The sequence below is a fragment of the Musca autumnalis genome, unplaced genomic scaffold (genome assembly GCF_047663935.1).
Source record: "Musca autumnalis isolate F117 unplaced genomic scaffold, ASM4766393v1 scaffold_5, whole genome shotgun sequence".
NCBI classification, from domain to species: domain Eukaryota; kingdom Metazoa; phylum Arthropoda; class Insecta; order Diptera; family Muscidae; genus Musca; species Musca autumnalis.
In genome coordinates this window covers 85,264,241-85,290,090 of record NW_027412088.1, presented here as the reverse complement: position 1 = coordinate 85,290,090, position 25,850 = coordinate 85,264,241, and the positions used below count along the sequence as shown (strand labels likewise).

Below are 25,850 nucleotides of genomic sequence, written 5' to 3'. Positions count from 1 at the left end.
CTCGTCGAGATATGAAGTTTGGTATACCACATGAGGGGTCTACGACGAATATTTCGCGGCGTTACATGAATTTTTGGGAAAACAAACTTATTATACCCTTTTCCACATTGTGGTATAGGGTATAAAAAATAAATAAATAAAATACTGAAGGTTTGTATGGGGGCTGTACCAAAACGTGGACCGATATAGCCCATCATCGAACTTGGTATTTTCTCGTTAGATCCAGCACAATTTGACTGTCGCTCAAAAAGGCAAAGAAATTGTGAATAAAAACGATCGCGGTGCTTCAAACGACATTTATAAGATCGTCACAGACGACGAATCTTGGATCTATATCTATGAGCTCGAAACAAAAAACAATCGACCTTGTGGGTCTTCGAAGGCGAGCCAAATCCAACAAAAGTTGATCATGGAAGAAACACTTCTAAGCAAATGGTCGCCTATTTCTTTGGCCTTTTTTTGCCTAAAGTCTCCTGAGAAATTCGAAAAACGAACAAGAGGAGACGAATCATTGTGCACCATGAGCTCTCACACATCGATTCAAACCAGCGCATATATGGCCGGACAGAACGTGGAATTAATGGGTCATCCGCTGTACGGCCCTGACTTGGCACCCATGACTTCATTTGATTCCCGCACATCAAGAAAAAAAAACGTGATCAACGATTTTCGTCTCCAGAATATGCTGTTGAAGCATTCCAAAATCATGTTTTAGATGTGTCTCGATCGGAGTGTAAAAAATGCTTTAACAATTGGTTTGAGTGCATAAAAAAGTGTATAAAGATTGTTGGGGACTACTTAAAAAAACAATAAAACTATTTTGGACGGTAAAAATTCGCGTTTGCATTGTTAGGCCAGAAAGTTAGCGTGCAACCCTCGTTAGCCTTGACGTTGCGGAAAAGCTAAGTATTTTTATAAACGAAGGGAAATTAATTACACTGTACAACACAAAAAATAATTACAAGACAATTCGGCCAGATTATGAAAGAGGACCAAAAAAGAAGACACGTGTATTGGCGTTTTGAAAGTTTACGTCGGGAAGTAACCTAAATAGGCGTGGCAAGTTCCGCCCATTTGTACAGGTTTTGAAATATTCGACATCAGATTCCTTGGAATCCTTGCATTTTAGGTATAAAGTGTCTTTGGCAATATTACTGACAACAATGCGGGGTATCTTTTTGTGAAAAAATTAACCCTCATGCGAGTCACTAAACGGATTTTTTTGGTCTCTTTTTTCAAAAAACGTTTAAAAACTCCTTTAAAATGTGATCGTATCAGTTCAAAATATTTCACAAAATTATTGGTCATAAAATTTTACCATAGGTTCCCGAATACGTCAAAACTCTAAATCGTACCTAAACGCCAGGGATCTGCCAAAAGTAAAATCACGTTTGAGGGTTAATGTTGTACTTTATCTGAGTTTATTAAGTTTTGCAAAAAACCCGACATTTTTATCCCAATTATCAGTAATTTTTCATAAATTAATACAGAAAAATGTTAGTTTTCTTGGTTCGAAAACAATTACTTGACAAACTGTATATTTGTAATCGATTAGTTTGTAAGCATAAGTATAGAGACATGATTGTGAAATAAATGAGACGGCACACTCAGTTCGTGTGTAGCAGTCAAAGAGATAAGTCGACTATAACTTCAGGTGTGACAAGAACCGCGCAACAACACAAATTGTGAAATTCAAGCCAACCGAAGAACAGAGCGTACTACGCATTAGCTGAAAAGAAAATTATACATGGTTTTCTAACTAAAAGCATAAAATAAATTTGTGCAAACAAAACCTGAAGAACTGAGGAACTGAGGACAAAATCTCAAAGAACATAAAATTAACTTAAAGTGAATTTGTTCAACGAGGAAAAGGGGTCTATTAATTAAAATGGATCAACTTAAAGCACACCTCAAGCAAATGGGGGTGGATTTTCCAGAGACGGCAACAGCCCAGCAGTTGCGTAGGTTGCTAGCGGAGGTAATTGGAGCAAGCAGTTTGCAGCAAGCTCGTGCAGACTTACCGGCTGAACAACAACAAGAAGCAGTTGTGCCAACGGACGAGCAAGCTCAAGCAGAAATGCCACAACAACAAATGGCATACGTGACTAGCCAGCCAGAAGCATTACAACAACAAGAGGTGGTTGTACCAACGAACGAGCAAGCTCAAGCAGAAAGGCCACAGCAACGAACGGCGTGTGTGACTAATAAACCAGAACCGTTACAACAACAGCGAAAAAAGGCGCAGCCACAGCAACAGATTGACATCATACAAATAGATGACGAGACCAGTGTAGAGAAACAACTGCAGAAACAATTAAACAGTCTAATATTGGAAAAGCAGGAAAGTAAAGAGAAAAGTATGGTGTCGTTTGGTGATATAGAGGGTGCCTTACCCAAATTTACGGGCGACGACGGTTACACGGTCACAAAATGGTTGGAGGAATTCGAGAAGGTGACGAATGTGGTGGGCTGTGCTCAGGCAGAAAAGTACATTTTCGCACGGCGAATGGTAAGTGGCAGTGCCAAATTATTCCTACGAAGCACAAAGGCTGAGGACTGGCCATCGCTAAAGAAGGAGCTTTCTGCTGAGTTCCAAAGAACAGTGGGTGTGAAAGATATATTGCGTAAGTTGGACAGCCGTAAATGGAAAAGAGGTCAAGAAAGCTTGCATAGATATGCGTTGGAAATGCAGGAAATTGGAGAAGGTGCTCCAATCACCCCAGCAGAATTGGTGGAGTTTATTGTAGAGGGCATGCAAGATAAATCGATGGCTGCCCTAGTATTTATGAATACAACAACGGTAGCAGACTTCAAGATGATGATACCCAAATACGAAAAAATGGTTGCGGAAAGGGCACAACGCCAGGTGAAAAGTGTTACAGTGGAACCAGCAAGACAAGAAGTGCGCTGTTATAATTGCCAGGGTATAGGTCATTATGCGAATGTGTGCAAAAGGCCCCAAAGGCCAATGGGGGCATGTTTCAAATGCGGTCGGACAGGCCATCTTAAGACGAATTGTCCACTCCAGACGGTAGCAGCAGCGGCCGAAGATGACGAATTGGACTGGAACGCACAGGTAAGAGTAGCTTTGGGTCCACATCCGACCAGGTCTAAATCTCATTTTTTTTCTTCATTAATTGATACGGGCAGCCCATGTAGTTTTATCAACAAGTCGGTAATTAAATCTTTGTGCCCCAGCTATAAGATGAAAGTTAAGAAGGTTTCCCAATACAGGGGCTTAAGTGGAAAGAGACTGAGTGTATGCGGACAAATAGAAACAACAGTAGAGTTCCGTGGTAGAATAAGGAAAATTAACTTTAAAATTTTAGAAGATAAGACTCCATGTACCTTAGTACTCGGAAGAGACTTTATTAAATTATTTTTGGGTTGGGATATTAACCCACGATTGAGTATGTATGAAAGAGAAAATATGAGGAAGATAATTAAAGAGAATTATTTTGAGAAAATGGAAAGAGAACCAAAAACCTCAGACTTTAGGGCTTCTATCTTAGTGAATTCGGGGAATACAACACATTGTTCGCCAAGAAGGCTGTCCTTTGCAGAAAAGCAAGAGGTGGGAAAAATTATAGCAGACCTTTTGGGAAAAGGAATTATATGCCCAAGCAACTCCCCTTATGCGTCCCCAATAGTGTTGACAAAAAAGAAAAGTGGGGAAACTAGGATGTGCGTCGATTATAGGGCCTTAAACAAAAACATAGTGCGGGATAATTACCCCCTACCCCTAATTGAGGATTGCTTGGAGTATTTAGGCGGAAAGTCGTGGTTTACTATTATGGATTTAAAGTCAGGTTTCTACCATGTTAGGTTGGATGAAGATTCCATTAAGTATACGTCTTTCGTAGTGCCAAATGGTCAATACGAATTTTTGAGACTGCCATTTGGGTTGAAGAATGGACCAGCTGTGTTCCAAAGGTTTATTGCGGGAATTTTCCACGACTTTTTGGAAAAGAATGAGATGGTCATCTACATGGATGACATTGTGATAGCTTCGCGAACTTTAAGAGAACATGTGGAACTATTGGGAAGAGTAATGGACCGATTGGCCTCTTATGGACTAAAGTTGAAAATCCAAAAATGTAAATTTGCGTATACCCAGATTGAATATTTGGGATATAAGGTTTCTCGTAAGGGCATTGAGCCATCAGATGGTCATGTGGAGGCAATAAAAAATTACCCAATGCCGAAAAACATTAGGGAGGTGCAGGCATTTTTGGGATTGTGCTCTTATTTCCGAAAATTTGTGAAGGGATTTTCTTTGATAGCGAAGCCGTTGTATGAATTGACGAAGGATGGGGTCAAATTCCAAATTTCAGACGAATGCAGGGAGGCATTCGAAACATTGAAACAACATTTAACATCTAGTCCAGTGCTGGCGATATATATAGGCCAAGTAGAGAAACAGAACTGCACTGTGACGCAAGTGCGTCGGGATTTGGGTCGGTTTTAATGCAGAAGCAAGACGATGGCGTGTTACATCCGGTGGCTTACTTTTCTAAGAGAACCACGGATGCTGAATCGAGGTACCACAGTTTTGAGTTGGAAACATTAGCCATTATTTATTCTCTCAGAAGATTTAGGGCATATTTGGAGGGAATAAAGTTCAAAATATTAACGGATTGCAATTCACTTACTCTGACCTTAGCTAAAAGAAATATTAACAGCCGAATAGCGAGGTGGGCATTGGAGTTAGAAAACTATAGTTATGTTATCGGACACAGACCAGGGACAAAGATGGGTCATGTAGATGAACTATCCAGAGTACACCAAGATAATGACAAAGTAGTGGCGACTATAGAGATAGAAGACATAGATTTTCAACTATGTGCAGCCCAGGCGAGGGACAAAGAAATAGCAGAATTGAAAGCGAAATTGGAACAAGGTGAAGTAAACGGATATGACATGGTGAATGGTGTAGTGTACAGGAAGATGAATGAAGGTTTGAGATTTTTCGTTCCCAAAGATATGGAAGTAGAGGTAATTAGAAACATACATGAAAGCGTAGGCCATATGGGGGTTGATAAACGTTATCTAAAAATGAGAGAACACTACTGGTTTCCGAATATGAAGGAAAATATAGATCAATTTAAAAAGACTTGTATAAAATGTCTTATGTATTCCGCACCCCATCGACCAAATGCGAGAGCACTACACAACATTCCAAAAGAACCTAAGCCATTCCACACGATTCATTTGGATCATATGGGACCCTTGCCATCGTTACAGAATAAAAGAAAGCACATTTTGGTAGTTATTGATGCATTTACGAAGTTTGTTAGGTTGTATCCTGTTTTGACAACAAGTACGAAAGAAGTTAATGCGGCTTTGATGAAATATTTCGATTATTATAGTAGGCCGGTACGGTGCATTACAGATAGGGGAAGTTGTTTCACCTCAAAGGAGTTTGAAGATTTTCTCAAGGAGAAAAACATTGATCACGTAAAGGTTGCTGTCCACTCGCCCCAGGCTAATGGTCAGGTCGAGCGGGTGAACAGGACCTTGGTGGGAATGTTGGCTAAACTTAGTGAGCCAGTAGCACATGCCGATTGGGTGAAACAACTTAGCAAAATAGAGTTTGCTTTCAATAATACGGTGAATAGGTCTATAGGTGATACCCCAAGCAGAGTTTTATTCGGAGTTAATCAAAGAGGGGAGATAGTGGATAAATTGTCTGAGTACCTAGAGGAGAACCTTTCGGGCCGGGGGGGGGGGGGGGTATCAAGGAGATTAGAGACAAGGCTGAGGTAGCTATTGCGAGGGCGCAAAAGTACAGTGAAAAGAGATCGGAAGAGAAGGGCAGTAAGGTTAATTCTTTTAAAGCAGGTGACTTCGTGGTGATAAAGAATGTGGACACCACAGTGGGGGTAAATAAAAAATTGATCCCGAAGTTCAAGGGACCCTATGTGGTGCATAAGGTGTTGCCACATGATCGGTATGTGGTCAGAGATATAGAGAATTGCCAGATCACTCAAATACCCTATGACGGTGTGATCGAGGCCTGCAATATGCGATTATGGAAAACGGATGACCCCGGTAACGGGACCCAGGGCTGCTCTGCCTAGTAGTGTATATAGTAGTAGTTAATTGTACATAGTAGTAGATTAAGTAGCATAAGTATGTAGTCCCTAGTTTAAGTATACTTTACCTTCATTGATTTAAAACTTAACCCCGTGTGACCGGGGCGGTCACAATTATCAGGTTGGCCGAGCTGTGGTCGAAAAGAGTGCATGAACACAGCTATTGTAAATAATAACACATATCGATAACACTTTGATAACGATAAATGTACATATATTTGTAATCGATTAGTTTGTAAGCATAAGTATAGAGACATGATTGTGAAATAAATGAGACGGCACACTCAGTTCGTGTGTAGCAGTCAAAGAGATAAGTCGACTATAAATTTTAAACTATTATTTTCAATTACGACAAAGAGTTGATCTAAGGCATTATCAATTAAAATACAGTTTGGTGAATAAGACTTCAAACATTTTTTAACGGCTATCAATACACCTCCTCCACTATATAGACCAGTTGCTTGTACAGATCTATCTTTACGATATACAGTCAGAGTCAAAAGAAAGTATACACCTCACAAAAAGTTTTTAATAGCATAATTACACCGGTATAATGATACAATAAATATAAAGCACAAATACAATTTTTTTTAGTGTTTGGTGGTGAATTAGAATCCAGAAAATACTAGGCCTTGTATAAGCTTAATTATGAAATAAATGAAGATTGATCAAATAACCCAACATTTTAAGAGTCAAAAGAATGTTTACACTCTTGCGAAAATTGAGACATTTTTTTAATTCTTTAGGTTGACATGCTTTTATTTCGGCTTTTTAACTTATTTTGATCTATTCGAGTGTCTAAATAAAAAATCCACCAGTATTTTGGTGAAATCCGGTGATAATACCCCCATTGGGCCCGAATTACAGCTTTCGGGAAATTTTGGCACAAAATGGGACTTTATTTAACATTCTTTTGGATTTTTTCGGTAAGTACTAAATGGATTTGAGGTCTAGAGACTACATTAAGTGATAATAGATGCATGGGAGTAAAACATAGCAATATGTTATCCATAAATATGGGCCAAGCCTTTATATCCCTGCCCAAATGTCAGATCCCCCCTTTGATATAAGCCCCATTTCAGTTCACTAGGATCTATAATCTCGTGTCAATATGAGTATATGATATTGTTCTTGTATCCTTGAACCCGTACATACTATTTCTTTGAAGCCCTCTTCTGTCAGGCACCCGATGAACATATATGTAGGATACTCCATCAAGTTTGATTTTGTATACAACATTTTCACCATTAAAAGCTTCAATCACATTTTTCGACAGTAATGGCATATTTTGCGACCAAATATGTGAAAATGGTTATGATAATATAAAAATACATTTTCCCAAACTATATTTAGTGAAAAAATGCCAAACCTGTTGAAAAATTTGAACGAAGCTTTTAACGGTGAGAATGTTGTATACAAAATCAAACTTGATGGAGTGTCCTTTATATGTTCATCGGGTGCCTGACAGAAGCGGGCTTCAAAGAAATAGTTTGTATGGGTTCAAGGATACAAGAACAATATCATATACTAATATTGACACGAGATTACAGATCCTAGTGAACTAAAATGAGGCTTATATCAAAGGGGGATCTGACATTTGGGCAGGGATATGAAGGCTTCGCCCATATTTATGGATAACATATTGCTATGTTTTACTCCCATGCATCTAGGATCACTCATTTTAGTCTCTAGACCACAAATCCATTGAGTACTTACCAAAAAATCCAAAAGAAAGTTAAATAAAGCCCTATTTTGTGCCAAAATTACCCGAAAGCTGTACAACGGGTCCAGTGGGGTATTATCACCGGATTTCACCAACATACTGGTGGATTTTTTATTTAGACACTCGAATAGGATCAAAATAAGTTAAAAATAAAAAATAAAGGCATGTCAAGCTAAGAATTAAAAAAATGTCTCACTGTTCGCAAGAGTGTAAACTTTCTTTTGACTCTTAAAATCTTGGGTTATTTCATCAATCTTCATTTATTTCATAATTAAGCTTATGCAAGGCCTAATATTTTCTGGATTTTAATTCAGTACTAAATACTTAAAAAAACTGCATTTATATTTTATATTTATTATATCCTTATACCGGTGTAATTATGCTATTAACAACTTTTTGTGAGGTGTAAACATTCTTTTGACTCTGACTGTACATCAAAAGTATTTAAATTGAAAAATTCTCCATTATGAAAATCCGAAATTAGCCACGTTTCAACTAATACAAACACGTCATTATCCGACTGTTCAGAAAAATTAAGCAATTCCTTAAACTTTGAGCGCATACCTGAAACATTTGATAATAGATTTTCAGATTCGATGCATTTATGACATTGGTAATGTTGCTGGTTTCCTTTCGAAAAAAATGAAAGGACGCACATTCACGTTGATAGGCCACAAAGATGACTTAGTCAGTTCTGCATAATAGCTTGTGGAAACACCAAGTTTGAAATTAACCCTCCGTTGGACACCTGAGTCTAGCCAGGCCTTTTTCATTTTATTTTGCATTTTAAGCTGGGTTAAAATAAAACTATGGACCTGAGATTTCAGGTAGCTTCATGAAATGTTCTTACCTTTCCAACGAAAGAAACATGAAGTCAAAAGGATCACCAGAAAAGGAGCTACAAGGATTTTTTGACATACATATCACATTCGTAACACATGAGTCTGGCCAGACCCCACCTATTTTTTATTGAAAAATTTCAAAAATTTTTCTTAAAATTGGATCTTTTTCTACATTATTTGACAGAATGAATACCATTTTATGAAATTTGTCGCATTTCACCATACCATGTCTTCAAAATTGCACGTAAAAAGGTCGCAAAAGTAGGAGATGGGTTTGAAATCAGTGTAGGTACCACAACCTAAAAAAAATCCCTTGGAAATAGGGTTACACATTTATTTGAGACAATTTTACACATAACTGGACAAATAAAACCCATTACAAAGCCTTTATGCTCTTTTTGTGGAGTGGAATGGTTCAAATATAGGATTCTCCATATGAATTAGAAGAAAATCCTTAGGACATATGCCCTCATTTACCTATTGATATTATCGTTATTGTACTGCAATAAGCTGTAAAGTTATAAAATAGAGGGTCTATTCATTCATTCATTCATTCAGAGTAATACCCCAAAATTAAATATAGTGCATTAAAATTATATATAAATAGGATTTTCGAGCATAGAGGCAAGAAAAGTACGAATTTATACTCCATAGGCATATGTCCGTTTTTACTAACTTCATAAAATTAGTTAAATTTAGTGTTTTTCGGTATGTTTTTGTGACAAATAACGATTATATATGTAAGATTAGGATCCCTAAAACATATTATACAACTTTTTATACGAAAATATTCATTAAGTTTACTAAAAAAATAATATTTATTATATGGGTCTGGCCAGACTCATGTGTTACGAATGTGACAAACAATAATGGTGTCCAACGAAGGGTTAACATGTTTCAATGAGTTCACGTCAACATCTTTCTTTACGAGCATCGAACACTCAATATGGTGTCGATCAATTTTAGCATGTTTCTCCACATACGCAATAATATGTTCAGGCGTCACACTTGTGCGAAACGATGATAAATGGACAAATTTCTTCTTTGGAACAACACTCAAATCAGTTGTATCATTTTCGCCAACAGCAATCACACGGTTTCTCCGCTTGCGCTTGTGGATTTTGGACCAGTCCGTATCATACATGTTTGATTCAGCTTCAGTAATACCAGTTGCATTAGAAATAGTTGAAGAAGCATCACCAAACATCTGATGCACTTGTTCATTCTCAGATGTTTGTTGGGCAACAACAACACTGTTGAAGTCCGTTCTATTGTTTTTCTTTTTTGCTTTTGTCTGAACGAAAGCAGTAGAATTAGATGGCAATTGTTGTTCTTTGCTTATTTGCCCAAGGTTTTTTGACAGGTCATCGAACTTATTCTTCATATCTTTTACATCTTCAATAAGTGAGAGAAACATTGATTCCTTCAATTCTCTCATATTTTGAGATAATAAAGAGAGAGCTGAGAGCATGTTTGCAGACACATTCAAACACTCGTCACAATTGAAGACAATGGGTCTCATGCATAAAAACGAGTAAAAGCGATGAGTTGAGTCAAGTAAGCAATTGCTCGTAAGTTGAGTTAGATCGAACAGCAACAGCTTTTGCTCAATTTCGTATGCATAAAAATGAGTTCAAACCAATTGCAATTACTTGAGTAAATTGAGATCAAACCTCTAATTGTTATTGAAGTACAAACAAGTCGTCAAGTGGAAGTGAAGTAGAAGCAAATAATAATAAAATAGAAACTGACGATATATCTAAATTTTTAGTCCAAAAATGAAAGATTTGTGGTTTTTTTTTTAATTTTTATGTGAGTACAATCAATAACTCCAATTGCAAATGGAAAGCAATAATTTGCCTGCCATTTCCTTTGACAATCTTTTATTTGATCTGCATCTTTCGGGAATTTTATCCATTCGCTTGCTTTGGCAGATATAAGTTTTGCAACTTCCGCAATTGTTCGCGACACAGTTGATTGATGGGCCCCAATATCTGTGGCTATACCATTTTGGAATCCAGGATCTGCACAGAATCTTAAATAGAGTCGAATTTTATCAATGTTGCTGCAGGTACCACCACGACTTTCTTCTGACTCCTCAAAAAAATAATTCGCTAACCAGCAAATGCTACTACCATGAAATCTATGTATTTATCATTTTATTATTAGTTATATAAAAAATAATAATTAAGATTACAAACCTGTATATTTTTTTATCCTCACTTGCTAAATTTGTCTTACGCTTTTGATAACATTTTTTATTTATTTGTGGTACAAAATATTCAGCCATGATTCCCTTTTAGTGCACGCGAGTCAACTAAAAGGCATGCTCCACAAAATTTAAGCAAGAGCTCACAAAAGTAAGCAAAACCTTGTTTTTATGCATATGAAAATGAGAACAATCTCATCTAACTTCAACTTCTAAGTTCAAACTGAGCAAGAAGAGATCAAACGTGAGCAGTGAGTAAAAGCAAATACATCAAATTTTATTATGCATACGACAAGCACCTTTTACTCAAAAAATCGAGTTCGAGCTCAAGCTCACGTTTTATGCATGAGACCCAATATTTTTATTGTCTTTAAAAAATGCAGGAAATTTTTCAGTATCCAATTGTACACATAAAAAATGGTACCTGGCTTTACAAATGTGGCAACAAATGTAATTAGTTTTCGCAGAATTAAAACATTTAGCACACAATATTGAAGATGGGGTAGTCATTTCAAACAAACTTTTTGACGTTGATAAAAAATGACCAACAATGCAGGAGCGACAGAAAAACACGTCCGTACTCAACGACCGACAAACTCAACTCGTCGTTGAGAATGTTAGCCTCATTTGTGGGCCGAACTGTCTGTCCCGACAGAGGGGAAACATAGGCCTAAAGTTGCTCAAAACTCAAAATATGAAAATCGTTTTTTATGAAAAAAATGTTGATAAACGGCAACCAGACTCTTTTCTACATTTGCTATAATCATCCTCGACTTTGTAAGATTAACCAATCAAATGCAGCAGTCGATTGAACTCAGCCATACTGAAAACAAAAAGTAAATTTTCGAAAACTAAGAAATTAGGTGAACATTAAAATGACATTATTTTCGCGAAAATTTATATTTTTCAAGATTTATTGTTTTTGTACAGTCTCCGAACAAGATTAGCATTTAAAATGTTCAGGTTGATTTTACATCTTTGCTCTTTAATAATGGTGATACATATCCTCTTTATGATAATTTTTTATGATATTTTTTAAGATTACTACAATTTCAATAGTGAAAAAGTCTATTTCCCCGTCGTTTCCAGACCATAGTTTCTTCTAATGTTTTATGCGCTTGAGTCTCAAATATCAGATTCAATCATAAAAAATTGCGCATATTTGCGCCATTCCGAAAAAATCTAATTTTTCTTAACTAAAATATGAAATATTTTTACATGGAATTGCAAGGTTTACTCACACTAAATTTTGTTCCGCCTTATAACAGGGGCTCTTATTTATCAGAATAAACCAACACCTCTCAAATATGTTTGCATTATTCAGAAACATTCACGACTTTTCTCATGTGAATTGAGAAAAATTTAATTTATGTAAGCTTCAAAAAATAAAATTTGGAATGAAATATATGGGGAATTCCAAGTAAAATCGGACAGTTCGGAGAAAAGTGATTTTTGATTTCAATTGTTTTTGGTTCAATTTATGCTCCTAGCCAACAGAACATTTTAGTATATTTTAAAATTATTTTTTGACCAAAGGTGCAGAGATATCGCCTATTGAAATTATTGCATTTTAAAGAACTATGTTCAAATAAATACTCATAACTTCGTTAATATTGGTCAAAATGGGACCATCTTTTTTTGAAAGGTGTGTTTTTTTATCACCTATCGAAAGAAATATTTAAAAGAAAAATGCACAGTGGGCTTCAATGCAATTTTCGGGATTTAATATTTAAAATGAATTTTTAAACATGATTACACTCTTTGATTTTTTCAAAAAAATTTCATGTTAAACTACGTTCAATTACAAAAATTTTAAGCCCTATGTGGTAATGGGATTAGGACGATTACTATTTTTTCTGAATTTTTTAAAATTTGTCAATACAATTTTTCCTTAATACCTTTGTCCAAAATTTGTATTTCCTGTATTTTTGAAGCTAATAGTACATATTTATAATTATATATTATATATTTATCATAAAAAATAGAACAAAAAATCCACAGTGGACTTTAATGGAATTTTCGCTGATGCATTTTCAAAATCGAAAAATGACGCAGTTTTTAAGATGTTTGAGATAAATTCATAAATATAAAATCAAAACAAATATTTATAAATGAAACTTTTAATTTTTATAATAAAATAATAAATTTTAGACAAAGGTATAAAGGAAAAATTGTATTGACAAATTTTAACAAATTCAGAAAAAATAGTAATCGTCCGAATCCCATTACCACATAGGGCTTAAAATTTTAGTAATTGAACGTATTTTAACATAAAATTTTTTTGAAAAAATCGAAGGGTGCAATCATGTTTAAAAATTGATTTTAAATATTAAATCCCAAAAATTGCATTGAAGCCCACTGTTAGTTTTTGTTTTAAATATTTCTTTCGATAGCCGATAAAAAAACAAACAAATCAAAAAAAAGATGGTCCCATTTGGACCAATATTAAAGAAGTTATGAGTATTTCTTTACATGTAGTTTTTACAGAATTTGACTTTTTCAAGGCGCGATATCTCTGGAACCGTAAGTCAAAAAAAATTTGAAAATATACTAAAATGTTTTGTTAATCAGCAGCATCGCCACAGCAAAAAATAAAGGAAATCAAAAACCTCATCTTATAAAAGTGTCCGATTTCACTCAGAAATCCCCATATGTATGTATATGGAACTATATATACATCTGTACCGATTTGTTTGAAAATTGGCTCAATGTTTTTTAAGGCTTGTTCAGGTTGCATGTGTCAAATTTCAGTGATTTTGGTGCATTTTTATCTCATATCAGATGCGTATATATATGGAAGCTGCATCCAAATCTGGACCGATTTTCATTATTTTCTATAGGATTAATCCTTGTACAGAAGATATGCTTTGTGCAAAATTTTATATCAATCCGATTATAAATGAGCTTTCAAGGGCTTTTAATCAACTTTTAACATAAATTTCCCCTCTGTGTGTCGTTTCAAATTTGAGAGCTAACAAAAATTCTACAACAAAAAATTGTTAATTTAGGTCCATATTTTCATATAGCCTACATATAGCGGTACCTCCCGATTTTCTGTATTGTGAGGATTCTAGCTGCAATTTTTAACCGAACTAGCTTTTATTTGACACTTGAAGCACAGCTGACTGATACTTTCTTATTTTTTACTTGCTATTTTAAGATGTTCTTTATATTCTTCAATCGATTTGGCTGTTAAATTGCCTTTCGGGTTTTTAGAAACCTTCAAATATTTCCGCTATCTAGTGGTGAAGGGTATGAAAAGTTCGGCTCGGCCAAAGTTAATGTGGTTTTACTCGTTTGAAAGTGTAAACATGGCTAACAACATGTGCACCAATGCCTTCTTATTAAAAAACTATATGCCATTTTTGTTGTATTACCATTTGTTAAAGTTCAGGACATTCGGGATGTTAAGGAAAAACAAAAAAATATACTCAATGGGGTATACGAGTATTATGAGGCTATGAACCAAACAACAAAGTGGCACATCAACCATAACGTGAAGCAAATCACCCTCTTGATTGACAATTCGATTCAATTATTTCGTTTTATATCCTAGCAAAAAAAAAGAGAACCCGAAAAAACTGCTCGTTTGTGGTAACCTAAAAACAAGAAACTCATCATCATAATCTTCATTATCATTAACGTAATCACTCTGGCACTTCCGACAATTGATTTTCTCAACGTAGTTTTTTTCTTGTGTGTGTTTCACATCTTCATCTATATCTCTTTTGACGAAGCATAAGAAGAAAATTGTAAGATTTATCTGGATTTCCTTTTGAACTTCTCCCGATGCTCATTATATATCAACTGGCGTTAACTAGAAGTTCGTCCAATGCTTAATGCTTGCTAGCTGTCATCGTACACTACCACCTACCTCATCGTAGAACTTTTGTTAAATGTCAGGTTTCCCAATAGGAAGTGAATTCTTTAGCTGTGGCTTCTTTTTCTTCTTCTATTCTTAGCTCTCTTCTTATTGCCAGCCGAAATAAAAAGGAAGTGCCTCATTAAGTGTTTCTTAATGATGTCTCCTTACTCGGTGATGTGCTGCTGTTCTGTGGCGGCGTTGCTGCTGTGTAAACGAGAATTGTAAGCTTTTAGTTTTGTTCCGTTTCATGTTTCAGAAATGTGTCTTTAGGTTTTCTTTTTTTTCTTTTTTTGCTTTGGAATAATTTCGGAAAAACTTCGTTGCTTGGCCAACAAGATTTTCTATTTTTGTTGCCGTTGTTGTTGTTGTAGATGATTCAGAGCATCAAAGCAGTACTTTTTGTAGTCCTTTGCAGCCAACAGCAAGCAATTCGACCAACAAACTTCAATATAAGAAAGCAAAAGGTGTGCACCAGAAAATGCCACTTGAATTTGTAAAAAGCTTCTACGGTTTTATACATACTCGTACATGTGATTGCGTTTTCCATATAACGTTTACACATACGCTTAATCGTTATACTTTCTTGAGCACTCATGTACACATGTGTGTAAATAGGTATAAGTATGTAAGGGATGTGTGTGTCTGTGATACGTGTTGGTTATACCAAATTAAGCTAAATTGTTATTTAAGGGAAATAAGGTGTACAAAACCGTATTCATATGAGGTATTCTTTATGATAGTTGAATAAATTGAAGGAATGGAGTCGGAAATAAAATGTATTAAGCAACGATCCGTATTTTAATACAGCAAAGTCCAAGATATATGTATGTTGGTCGATAACACTCGTCAAAGGGTAGTGAGCTATAATCCCAACAAATCGAGCAGTACCGTTCTGTGGGCCTATATCAAAACGTGGACCTGTATCGACAAACTTCTGGGCGAGAGTTTTTTACTTCCAACGGAGCCAAAATACAAATTTCAGCAAAATCGGTGGATAAATCTTTAAAATTACGATCATCGGACGGTATAGCAATACGATACGCAATATCAAAACGTGGAGTGATATAGGCCATTTTCAATAGCAAACATCCTACCAGTAATGGGAACTTCTGTACCAAATTATTAAGGTCTATTTAACCCACAAGATGTTTCACGTCAACAATTAATGTTGGTGCTGGTGTATTTTTTCACCAATGGAGAGGTAGTGTATAGCGGAACACGGAACTAACAAATGTCAACATCGCACACTTGTGGACGAAACCACTGATCTAGAGGCGCGAAAGTCAAAAAATCAAAATCAAAAAATCTTTTGGCTTCAAATAGCCACAAATCTTGCTGATAAATACTTGGAAAATGTAGCTTAAATCCTCAAAATACCAAAAATCGGGCAGTACAGTTATATGGGGGCTATATCAAAACGTTGACCTATATTTACAATTTTTGGTGGAGAAGATATATAACCACCGAGAACCTCCAATGCCAAAATGCAGCTTATTTGGTCCGAAATTGTGGACAAATCCTCAAAATACCAAATATTGGGAGGTACCGTTATATGGGGGAAATATCGAAACGTAGACCTATGTGCACAATTTTTGGGGGAGAATGTTTGTGTCCACTGGAAACTCCAGATACCAAATTACACCTAACTTGGGAGGGAAATGTAGTTTAAATCCCCCAAAATACTGAAAATCGGGAGGTACTTAAAAAGGGGCCTATACCCAAACGTGGACCTATTTTTGGTGGAAAAGTTTAGTGACCACTAGAAACCCTACGTACCAAATTGCAACTAATTTGGAAGGAAAGAATTGCTTAAATCTTCAAAATGCCGAATATCAGGAGATACCTCTATATGGGGCTATACCAACATATTAGCCCACGTTGTTCAAATTTAGTCCATTATTACCCACGGACACATACTACGTTTGTGCAATATTTCAGAAACATAATTCCATTCGTTTCCAAGTTATTAATTTCGCGCCGCTAGATCAGTGATTTCGACCACTGTGCATCGGTGAGAAGTAATGGATCCATGAAGTGGATGCAGTTTAAAGACTGCACAAGTCTGAATCGCATTCTTGTTTATTACTGCGCAAACTTAGTCATTTTCATCGGAATACACGATAAATCCTCAGTCTTTTCAACAACAAGAAAAGCTTACAGCCATCTTGCTTGTTCAGTGGCCCGGTGTCATTGCTGCAATTCATTTGCAACGACCTTCGCTACAAATTGATATTGTAGATTTTATGAGTCGGAGAACCGACACTTGTAGCTTTTATTGTAGTGTTAGTTACATCGTATTGCGCAAAGATAGTACCCGAAGTGTCCGTGGGGGCTAGTCCTCTTTAAACACAAGTTTATCCAATATAGACTATCTCGCTTGAACTTGAGTCCAGGAATCTATACATTTCGTGCGTGGAACCGTCAAGGTTTAATGTATACATACCATAGATGTATAGATTATCCCATATACAATTACGACAAAGAGCTCCTTCTAGAATATAAAGAGATTACCACAGCTCATTAGAAATCAACATTGTCGCACCCGCCACAGGCGACCTGATGGAAATTTTTCTATAGAAAAATCCGCCACAGGCGACCTGATGGAAATTTTTCTATAGAAAAATCCGCCACAGGGGACCTGATAGAAATTTTTCTATAAAAAAATCCGCCACAGGGGACCTGATGGAAATTTTTCTATAAAAAAATCCGCCACAGGGGACCAGATGGAAATTTTTCTATAGAAAAATCCGCCACAGGGGACCTGATGGAAATTTTTCTATAGAAAAATCCGCCACAGGGGACCTGATGGAAATTTTTCTATAGAAAAATCGGCCACAGGGGACCTGATGGAAATTTTTCTATAGAAAAATCGGCCACAGGGGACCTGATGGAAATTTTTCTATAGAAAAATCGGCCACAGGGGACCTGATGGAAATTTTTCTATAGAAAAATCGGCCACAGGGGACCTGATGGAAATTTTTCTATAGAAAAATCCGCCACTGGGAGACCCACACAAGCCATTTCTCAGCTTCTATGCCATCTAAAAGTCATTAATTTCATTAACTAATATTTTTATCTCTCCTTGTACTGAGCATATTGTCATTCATGTTCCATTTTAGTTATTTTAATATAAACTAACTCATATACATATCTGTATTTATATAATTTTTCTTTTTGGAGATAACGAAGACGAGTAAAAAGAACTGCTTGTGGTGAGCTCATCCATAAATAAGTGTTTTGAACGACAAAAGTTCTGCTGCTGCATAAAATTCTTCACGAATTCAAAGAAGTTTACCCATAGCATACACCACTCATCTTAACTGAATGTGGTTCAAATTCCTGTAATTTGGTAGATTCCTTTTAATTCGAATCTAGGTGTGTGTGCGTGTGTGAGAGACCGTATAGTCCTTTTGGACACTGATGACAATTACGACAACGTGGTTGACATGTAACTACAATTCCTTTTGGGTGCAGGAAGAAATTCACTGGAAAAAATTATCAGAACACCATCTTTCTTTGTCATCAATTGTGCTACAACAAATGCGGATGAATTCAATTGCTGCACTACATATCTTAATTCATACGAATTTCCGTTTCCGTTTTAATGGGTTTCTATGGTAAATTGTGTCGATTGTCATGATCTCTAATTGCAAACCTAGAGGTGGGTGCTATTAATTAGTTACAGTCAAGTGGCATGAGGTGATGAATAAGAAATACAGAGAAATTAACGAAAATTCAGTGATGTCCTGGGGGATAGTGTAGAACGTAATCAAAAGCTGAGTGTTAGCCTTGCTTCCTTGAGGGGCAAAAAAATATGTGACCGCATATTGCAACGCCCCTCCCATATTAAAATAAATATAAGAAATAAACAGGCGTGGACAATACATTGGATCTAGAGGGAATTCTCAGAGTAGATGTTCGACTTCCTGATCCTAAGGACACTTCTATGCTCATCACCAGATTTGGCTTTCCAGAGTGGTTCAGCACTATCAGAGAAATTGATAGCATAACATTTTCTACTGTGAACAAGGATAAAAACGCTCCTACGAGGATAAAAAAATCACAGGTCAGTAAACATCACCATTGTGGCATCCGATCAATAAATGTCTCAGATCTATTTCCTGTTATCGCCTCCTTTAACAGACCACCCTACAGGTCGAATACACGAAATAAGTTCTAATTCTCCAGCATAGGCCACTGGACTAGCCAACAGTTAGGGAACTTTTTCTTGAAATAGACTAGCGGCACAAGCGGAAAACGACCACCTGAAACAATGTAAAATTAGTACAGGTTTGAGTAAATTGTGGGCAACGCTAAATTGCTCACGAATCCGGTCGATGGTGTCCTGATGGTGAACTATCGAAAGATATTCGTTAGCATGTTAAGGTCGTCTACGTAAGCCACTGCTATGAGTGATATGACCAGAAGTAGGAATAAGGCCCTCAAATCGCTCGTCCGCGTACTAGTCGTGCTAACAAGAAACTTTGTGGATCTCTTATAAAGCACTAAGTTGGTCTATACAGCACCAATGTAGTAGCCAAATATTAGCGCTACACCGTGTAAGAATATTCAAGTGTGCGATAAAGCCGTCCTGGGAATTGCAACAGCGTGCCTCCTCAGGCAGCAGTGGACCGGCACAACAAGATGTTGTTGTTTCTGTCACAATCTTGTGGACAGGCTTCCCCACACAGCCACGTCAGGTGAGATCGAGTACGGCATTCACACTATATACTTATATAACCTCTAGAGAAAGGTTCAGTGGTAAAAACCTCTTCATCAAAGACCCTATCAGGCCGGCTTGAATATCATGCAGTTATAGATATACACCTTTTCAGATGTAATTCGAATTATTTTAATTGTAATTCGAGAATTTTATTTGCAATTCGAAACTTTTCATTTGTAATTCGAATAATTCCTCTTGTAATTCGAATTATTCCATTTGTAATTCGAATTAATCTATTTGTAATTCGAATTATTTCAGTTGCAATTCGAATTATTCCATTTGAAATGGGAAATATTCCATTTGTAAGTCTAATTATTTTATTTGTAATTCGAATTATTCCATTTGTAATTCGAATTATTCCATTTGAAATTCGAATTATTCCATTTGTTATTCGAATTTTTCCATTTGTAATTAGAAATATTGCAATTTTAATTCGAATTATTTTATTTGAAATTCGAATCATTCCGTTTGTAATTCAAATCATTTTATTTGTAATTTCAAATAAAATAACTCGAATTACAAATGGATTAATTCCAATAACAAATGGAATAATTCGAATTTCAAATGGAATAATTCGAATTACAAATAGAATAATTCGCATTACAAATGGAATTCTCGAATTACAAACAGAATAATTCGAATTACAAATGGAATTCTCGAATTACAAATGAAATGTTTGCGAATTACAACTAAAATGTTTCGAATTACATCTGAAAAAGGGGTAGTGTGATTGCCGCAGTCGAATGTCACTCCCATCCATCTCACCTTAAGAACGCTAGCTGCCTAGGTGCTTAATGTGAGTACCTACCTTGTGGTCTATCTCACAGTGCTCTTAACACCGGGTGAATAAAATGACCAAAGCCCCCTCACAAAATGTACGGAGCGGTTATTGGTTAAGAGCGGAGCCTATTTGTCTTTCTGCATTTCTTTGGGTCAGGCACCCGGTTGAAATGCAACTTCACACTCGAGACGAAGCTCTCCCTGCGATTTGGGTCCTAAGCACAGTCACCGCGATGCTCCCACAATGGGGCCAACACCAAATGTCAGGCCAGATCCAAGGCTCTGGGGCACCTGGCAACCGCGGTACCAGAATATATCCTCCGGTCAGGTTTCGTGGTCAATGACCACTATTAGTTGGACTCCAAACTGGTCCCGGACTGGTGACCTCCAACAATTTAGCCAGCGGAACAAACAATCAACACAGGACAACAAACAGTTAACATGCTGTTCTCACGGACTGCACAATGGACCCTCAGGGACCGCGGCAGCAGACAACACAACACAAATAATTAACCAGGCTACACTCAGGGGAGACTGGCACGACATCCACACCAAATACGACAGAGCACCAACACCAACACGCCAAACTGTAGAGATGACTATGTGGACGGATTACCTCCACTAAGTCTAATCCTTCTCCTATCAAACACTTGACGTGCAAAACTACTTAAACAACTAAAGACCCGACTATTTCCAAGTGCCACCCCGCACCTCCATACGTAATACCCATATTGACTACATCTATAATGTCATCAAGTACCGGGAGAAGGCTTAAACGCATTTTACACTTGCATCTAAAACAGGTATTTTGGGAGTTTACGTAATTTATTTGACAGATATTGTATGGAATTGACAGCTTAAATGATGCATGTTTTGTATGTTTTATGTCCCGATAAGAGCAAGAGTTACTTACTTCTCACCCGATCAAGCGACATAAGGAGCACCACGACGCGAACATGTTTCCACGCACGCAGTAAGTACCCCTGGCTACTGTAACCACAGAGATCAGACTCAATATATTCAGACATGACCTTCCAGATGGCCTTATACATCCTTCCAGTCACACCGTCGATTTTCTCCGACCTCGGAAATAATGTCCCCAGCAACAGATATACAGATCTGAGGGCTCATTCAAAACCACAAGGACCCACTCACACCCAGTCGCTTAGCAACTAAACCAAGGATTAGGGGACAACTACTCGCAGGGAGTAGTACCGCATCCATATACGCAAGAAAAGGCGCCAACGGTAAGCTAAATCTACAATAGATGCTAGCCAACAACACGTTTCCCTCCGCCCCTTCAACAGATAAACAAACCCTCCATTGGCTACTTCAATGAACAGTAAAGTCCATGTCACTGTCCACAACAACTATTGCAGAGTCACAACCCTCGTCCATAAATACATTGACCCCAAAACGGGTTGATGTTTTCGAAACCGTTTAACCACTACCATTCTGAAATTTAACACCCTCCGGATGGCATAAAAATCGTAAAGTATGCGTATGTGTAATGCTGTACAGAAAGAATCTTTGTCTCCTCAGGTATATGGTCCACTGAAGACCCTGTTCCAGATATCAAGGCGGCATTCTGACAGGTTTGAATATTTTAATATTTTAAAGCTGCCAGCTAGTGATTAGAGGATAGCATTCCTACATATTAGCTTGTCACAGATAGCTGTGGGATGCGCGGGCGACGTGAACATACTGTCGAATGTAACTCCTAGAATTTTGGGGTAGTTGATGGTTGGAATTCTGCTACCACCAACTATGACATTGAACTCAGTGCTCATCTCTTCAGTCTATGTGGTGAACATAGTGACAGTAGATTTAGTGGATATTTGCATATCCCTCGAAAAAGGAAAAAGGTAGTTAGATCAGTCAAATAGGAGTTCAGCCTTCCACAAATGACATCAGGGAAGGTACCTGACACAAAGATCATACAATCACCCTTTACGTTACGATCTGCCGTTTGGAGGGGGTGGAATACAGGAGAGGTAGAGGTTAAACAGTTCCAGAGATATCACCCCACCCTGGAGAACTCCCTGTTTCACTTTACGGGGCTTGGGCTTCTTGTTCATGAATTCCACGTACGACTGGAGCCCACACATGAATTGATGCAAACTTATCCGGAGGTGGTCTGCTCGATGTCCTCAAACAGCGTGGAGTGCTCGACAGTATCAAAGGCTTTTGCTAAGTCGAGTGCCACTATCACTGTCCTATCGCACGGCCTGCTCTGGTTGAGTCTACGAATAGTTGTGCTGATTTGCAGCGATGTTGTCGTGCTGTGCTGCTTACGGAACCCATACTGATAATCGGAAACTGGGGAGGATTAAAGACTCAAGAGTTTTTGCTACGGGCGACAAAAGCTAAATCGGTCCGTATTATTCTCCTTTGCTGGCATCCTTGCCTGGCTTTAATAGCGGAACTACTTTGACAATTTCCCAGACTTCAGAAACGATGTAGGTGTCTAGCGACACGTTGAAAACTTTGATGAGATATTCGACTCCGGACTCATCCAGAAGTTTCAGCATTCTCATGGAGATTCCATAAGTTTCCAACGCTTTGGATGATTTAGCGTGCATGTGGTATTGGCAACATCATCCATTGTAAGTTATGGTGGTTACTCCTCGACAGGAAGAGGTCTAGTACTCTTCTCTTTGGCCGGTCAATCCTGGGGTGCTATACACACTGTCTATTAATTTAACTTGTGCCCCTCTTGGGATCAGTCAGCGTAACATCACCAAACGTAACTGAGGTCTTATATTCAGTCTTTCCAGGGTTCGAGATTGGGCGGAGCCGTTGCCCATAATTCACCTATTCCGGCTCTAATGTTGCAATTCTTCAGATGATTTAGCCACTTGCTGCGCTTATGCTCATCGACCAAACTACTAACTTTCAGCGTCAGCTCGCTGACACTGGGCTCACTGGGTTTGGCTCGACGAAGCTCATCACGCTCACTTGCTAAACCCGTCGCCCCTGCTGGAAAGTTTGGTCTCACTTCGGGTATTCGACCAGCAGGTGTATTGCGAGCGGCTGTAGCAGTGATTATATTTCGGAACGCTATATCATCAGGAGGGATGGGCCGAACTCTGAAGCGGTTATTAGTGAAATCACTGAAACTAGGCCAATTAGCTTTCCCATGATTAATGAAAGCGTGGCCATAGAGATAGATTATAAGGGCAGATTATAAGGAGATGGTCTGATACAAGAGAAACTACGGGTAGCCATTTGTCCGACGATGTGACACGATCTTATGTCTGGTTAACTGTGACACTTTCCGCTATGTCTGATTGACCGCACAAAACGTAGAGCCATCAATCTGCTCAGCCAGCACTATACCCCTCTGGTCGTTTCCGAGTATTGAATGCCACAACTCACGATGAGCATTGAAGTCCACAAGACCATACGGTTGTGACCAGGTTGTACAGCTTTTCATCGACGGTATGTCTACATTGAGGGTGCCACCGTGGTGCAATGGTATGCACGCTCGCCTTGCACGCTGAGGGTCGTGGGTTCGATTGCCCGGCCAGGCAACATCAAACATTTTTCAGCGGTGGCAAAATAACCCACAGTAATGTTGGCGACATTTCCTGTGTATTTCAGCCATGTAAAACTCCTCTACAAAGTGGTGTCTTAAGACACGCCGTTCGGACTCGGCAATAAACAGTAGGTCCCATATCATTGAGCTAATATGAATCGGGGTGAACTCATTGATATGAGAGAAGTCTCCCATATCCCTTCAGGGATGTTTGTGGAACAATTATTATTACATTGAGCAACTCTACTTCGGCAGTTCCACACCTGACTGCTACCCCATACATACATTAATTAGAACCAGACTCAAGCGAGATAGGTCTGTATTGAACCTCCACTTCTGGTGCGACCCTTCTCAGTACGTTGTAACCATCACAACACTGTAATCTGCAGTTGTTGTTGGGCTCGGTTTCCTGCACCGTCGCGATTACATCGGACTCCATTGCAATTGTTGCATTTTCAGGAATTGGAACTGTACTGCGGGGCAGTCGCGTATTCTGATGACGACGATTCACTGGGCCTGTGTTCACGCAGCCTGCAGCAACATATTCCCTGTCGTAGTCCCTCACATGGACGAGTCCAAATCAACCCCTGAGATGTATCCACTCCCTGCATCTATTTCATCTCACCGAAGTTTGAGTGTGGTGGATAAAAATGTGACAAACTGAGAACATACAAATTGGTCCCGCGTTTCCCTCCATCCCGGCACCGACCGAAAGAATCCTGATCAGGCATTCCAGGATATGCTCCATTTTGCGAAAAATTTTGTTCCGAGGGAGTGGGCCCATATGACCTTCGAACTTGATCTAAACTTGAACAAAAAATACGATTTTAGACCGAACCGGTTGGCCCGTTCGAAAAGTTATAGTGCGCTCCAGTCAGTTAAACACATAGACAGGCGAACGGACAGGGCTAAATCGACTCCAAATAGTCACAAACGGATATGGATATACCCTCTTTAGCCTAAAGGCTAAGGCTGATTAGATCGAAACTGATCGACGAGTTAATAACGACTCGGATCACTGAATCATTGCAGTAACTCAGGTTGTGGAAAAATCTTCTGAACCCAGAAGATGAATGAATTGTACCACAAAGCCAGCCAGAGTTGTTTAGGTGACACGCTGAAAAGGTGCATGGAGAAGATAATGAAAAAACAATCCGATACTTGTCATATTTTCGTCGCAGATAGACACCTCATACGGCCGCTCCGATACAATAATATCCAACAAAAAAACGCCTTCACATTACTTAATTTTGATGTTCAGTTCTTGTAAGGGCTCATGAACTCCCAGTCCCATATTTATTAATTATACTTTTCAAAACCAATATTTTAAACAATCTGTCTGTCCTTTTATGACATACATACAAACATACATAAATAGATTTCTAAACTAAAACTTTCCCCAGGCAAAATTGAAAAAGTGCTAAAAAAACGAACAAATATTTTATGCGGAAAGTTATTAGAAAACAAAATAGAAAATAAACGAAGAATAACAAATAGAAAATACAAAGTTTCTATTCAACCATTATTGTGATTTCTATTATGGGTTTATTGTTGGTACTCTTGTTGTAATTGTTGTTGATTAAAAACTTTCATTTATGGCAGAAACAGTAAGGCAAGCAACCGAAAAACCAACCAACCAGCCACATACCCTTCGACTCTTAACCAGTTTTATTGTTTTGTGGTAAATGTGTCTATAAACATAAACTCGGCTCAATGTTTGTACAGAATGAAATGCATGCAAACACCAACACCCTCGCTATTACTACGTGCATGTATTGGAAAGGTTACATAATACTGCAGTGTTCCCTTATGTTACATTGTTTGTGAGGTTATTCAAAACACTGTGGTAAGAAAGGTTCAAAATCTTACTCAATTTTTCTTGGATCTATTTGGCAAGATTAATATTACGGCCTTAATCGAAGTGCCACTAAATGGAAAAGACCACACATTGACAGGTAATGTCGATGAACTGTATACCAGGGCATGGACAATTTTTAAAGCAAAGCAAAGCAGACCAAACGCACTTATATTTTAAAAGTTACTACAAACCATCAAGGTATGTTCCCGCATAGTCG

The 25,850-nt window shown here is 37.8% G+C and overlaps 1 protein-coding gene across 1 annotated transcript; it reads left to right on the top strand.

The window, feature by feature from the left end:
* Window positions 1-1,691: 1,691 nt before the first annotated feature.
* Window positions 1,692-3,278, top strand: LOC141404713 (uncharacterized). The gene is made up of 2 exons (XM_073988360.1): window positions 1,692-3,076; window positions 3,151-3,278. Exons 1-2 carry the CDS (start codon window positions 1,889-1,891, stop codon window positions 3,157-3,159), a joined length of 1,197 nt encoding a protein of 398 aa, XP_073844461.1. The 5' UTR covers window positions 1,692-1,888; the 3' UTR covers window positions 3,160-3,278.
* Window positions 3,279-25,850: the final 22,572 nt, after the last annotated feature.

Coding starts and splice junctions, on each gene's coding strand:
- LOC141404713 (XM_073988360.1), top strand. CDS start 1,889: ATGGATCAACTTAAAGCACACCTCAAGCAAATGGGGGTGGATTTTCCA.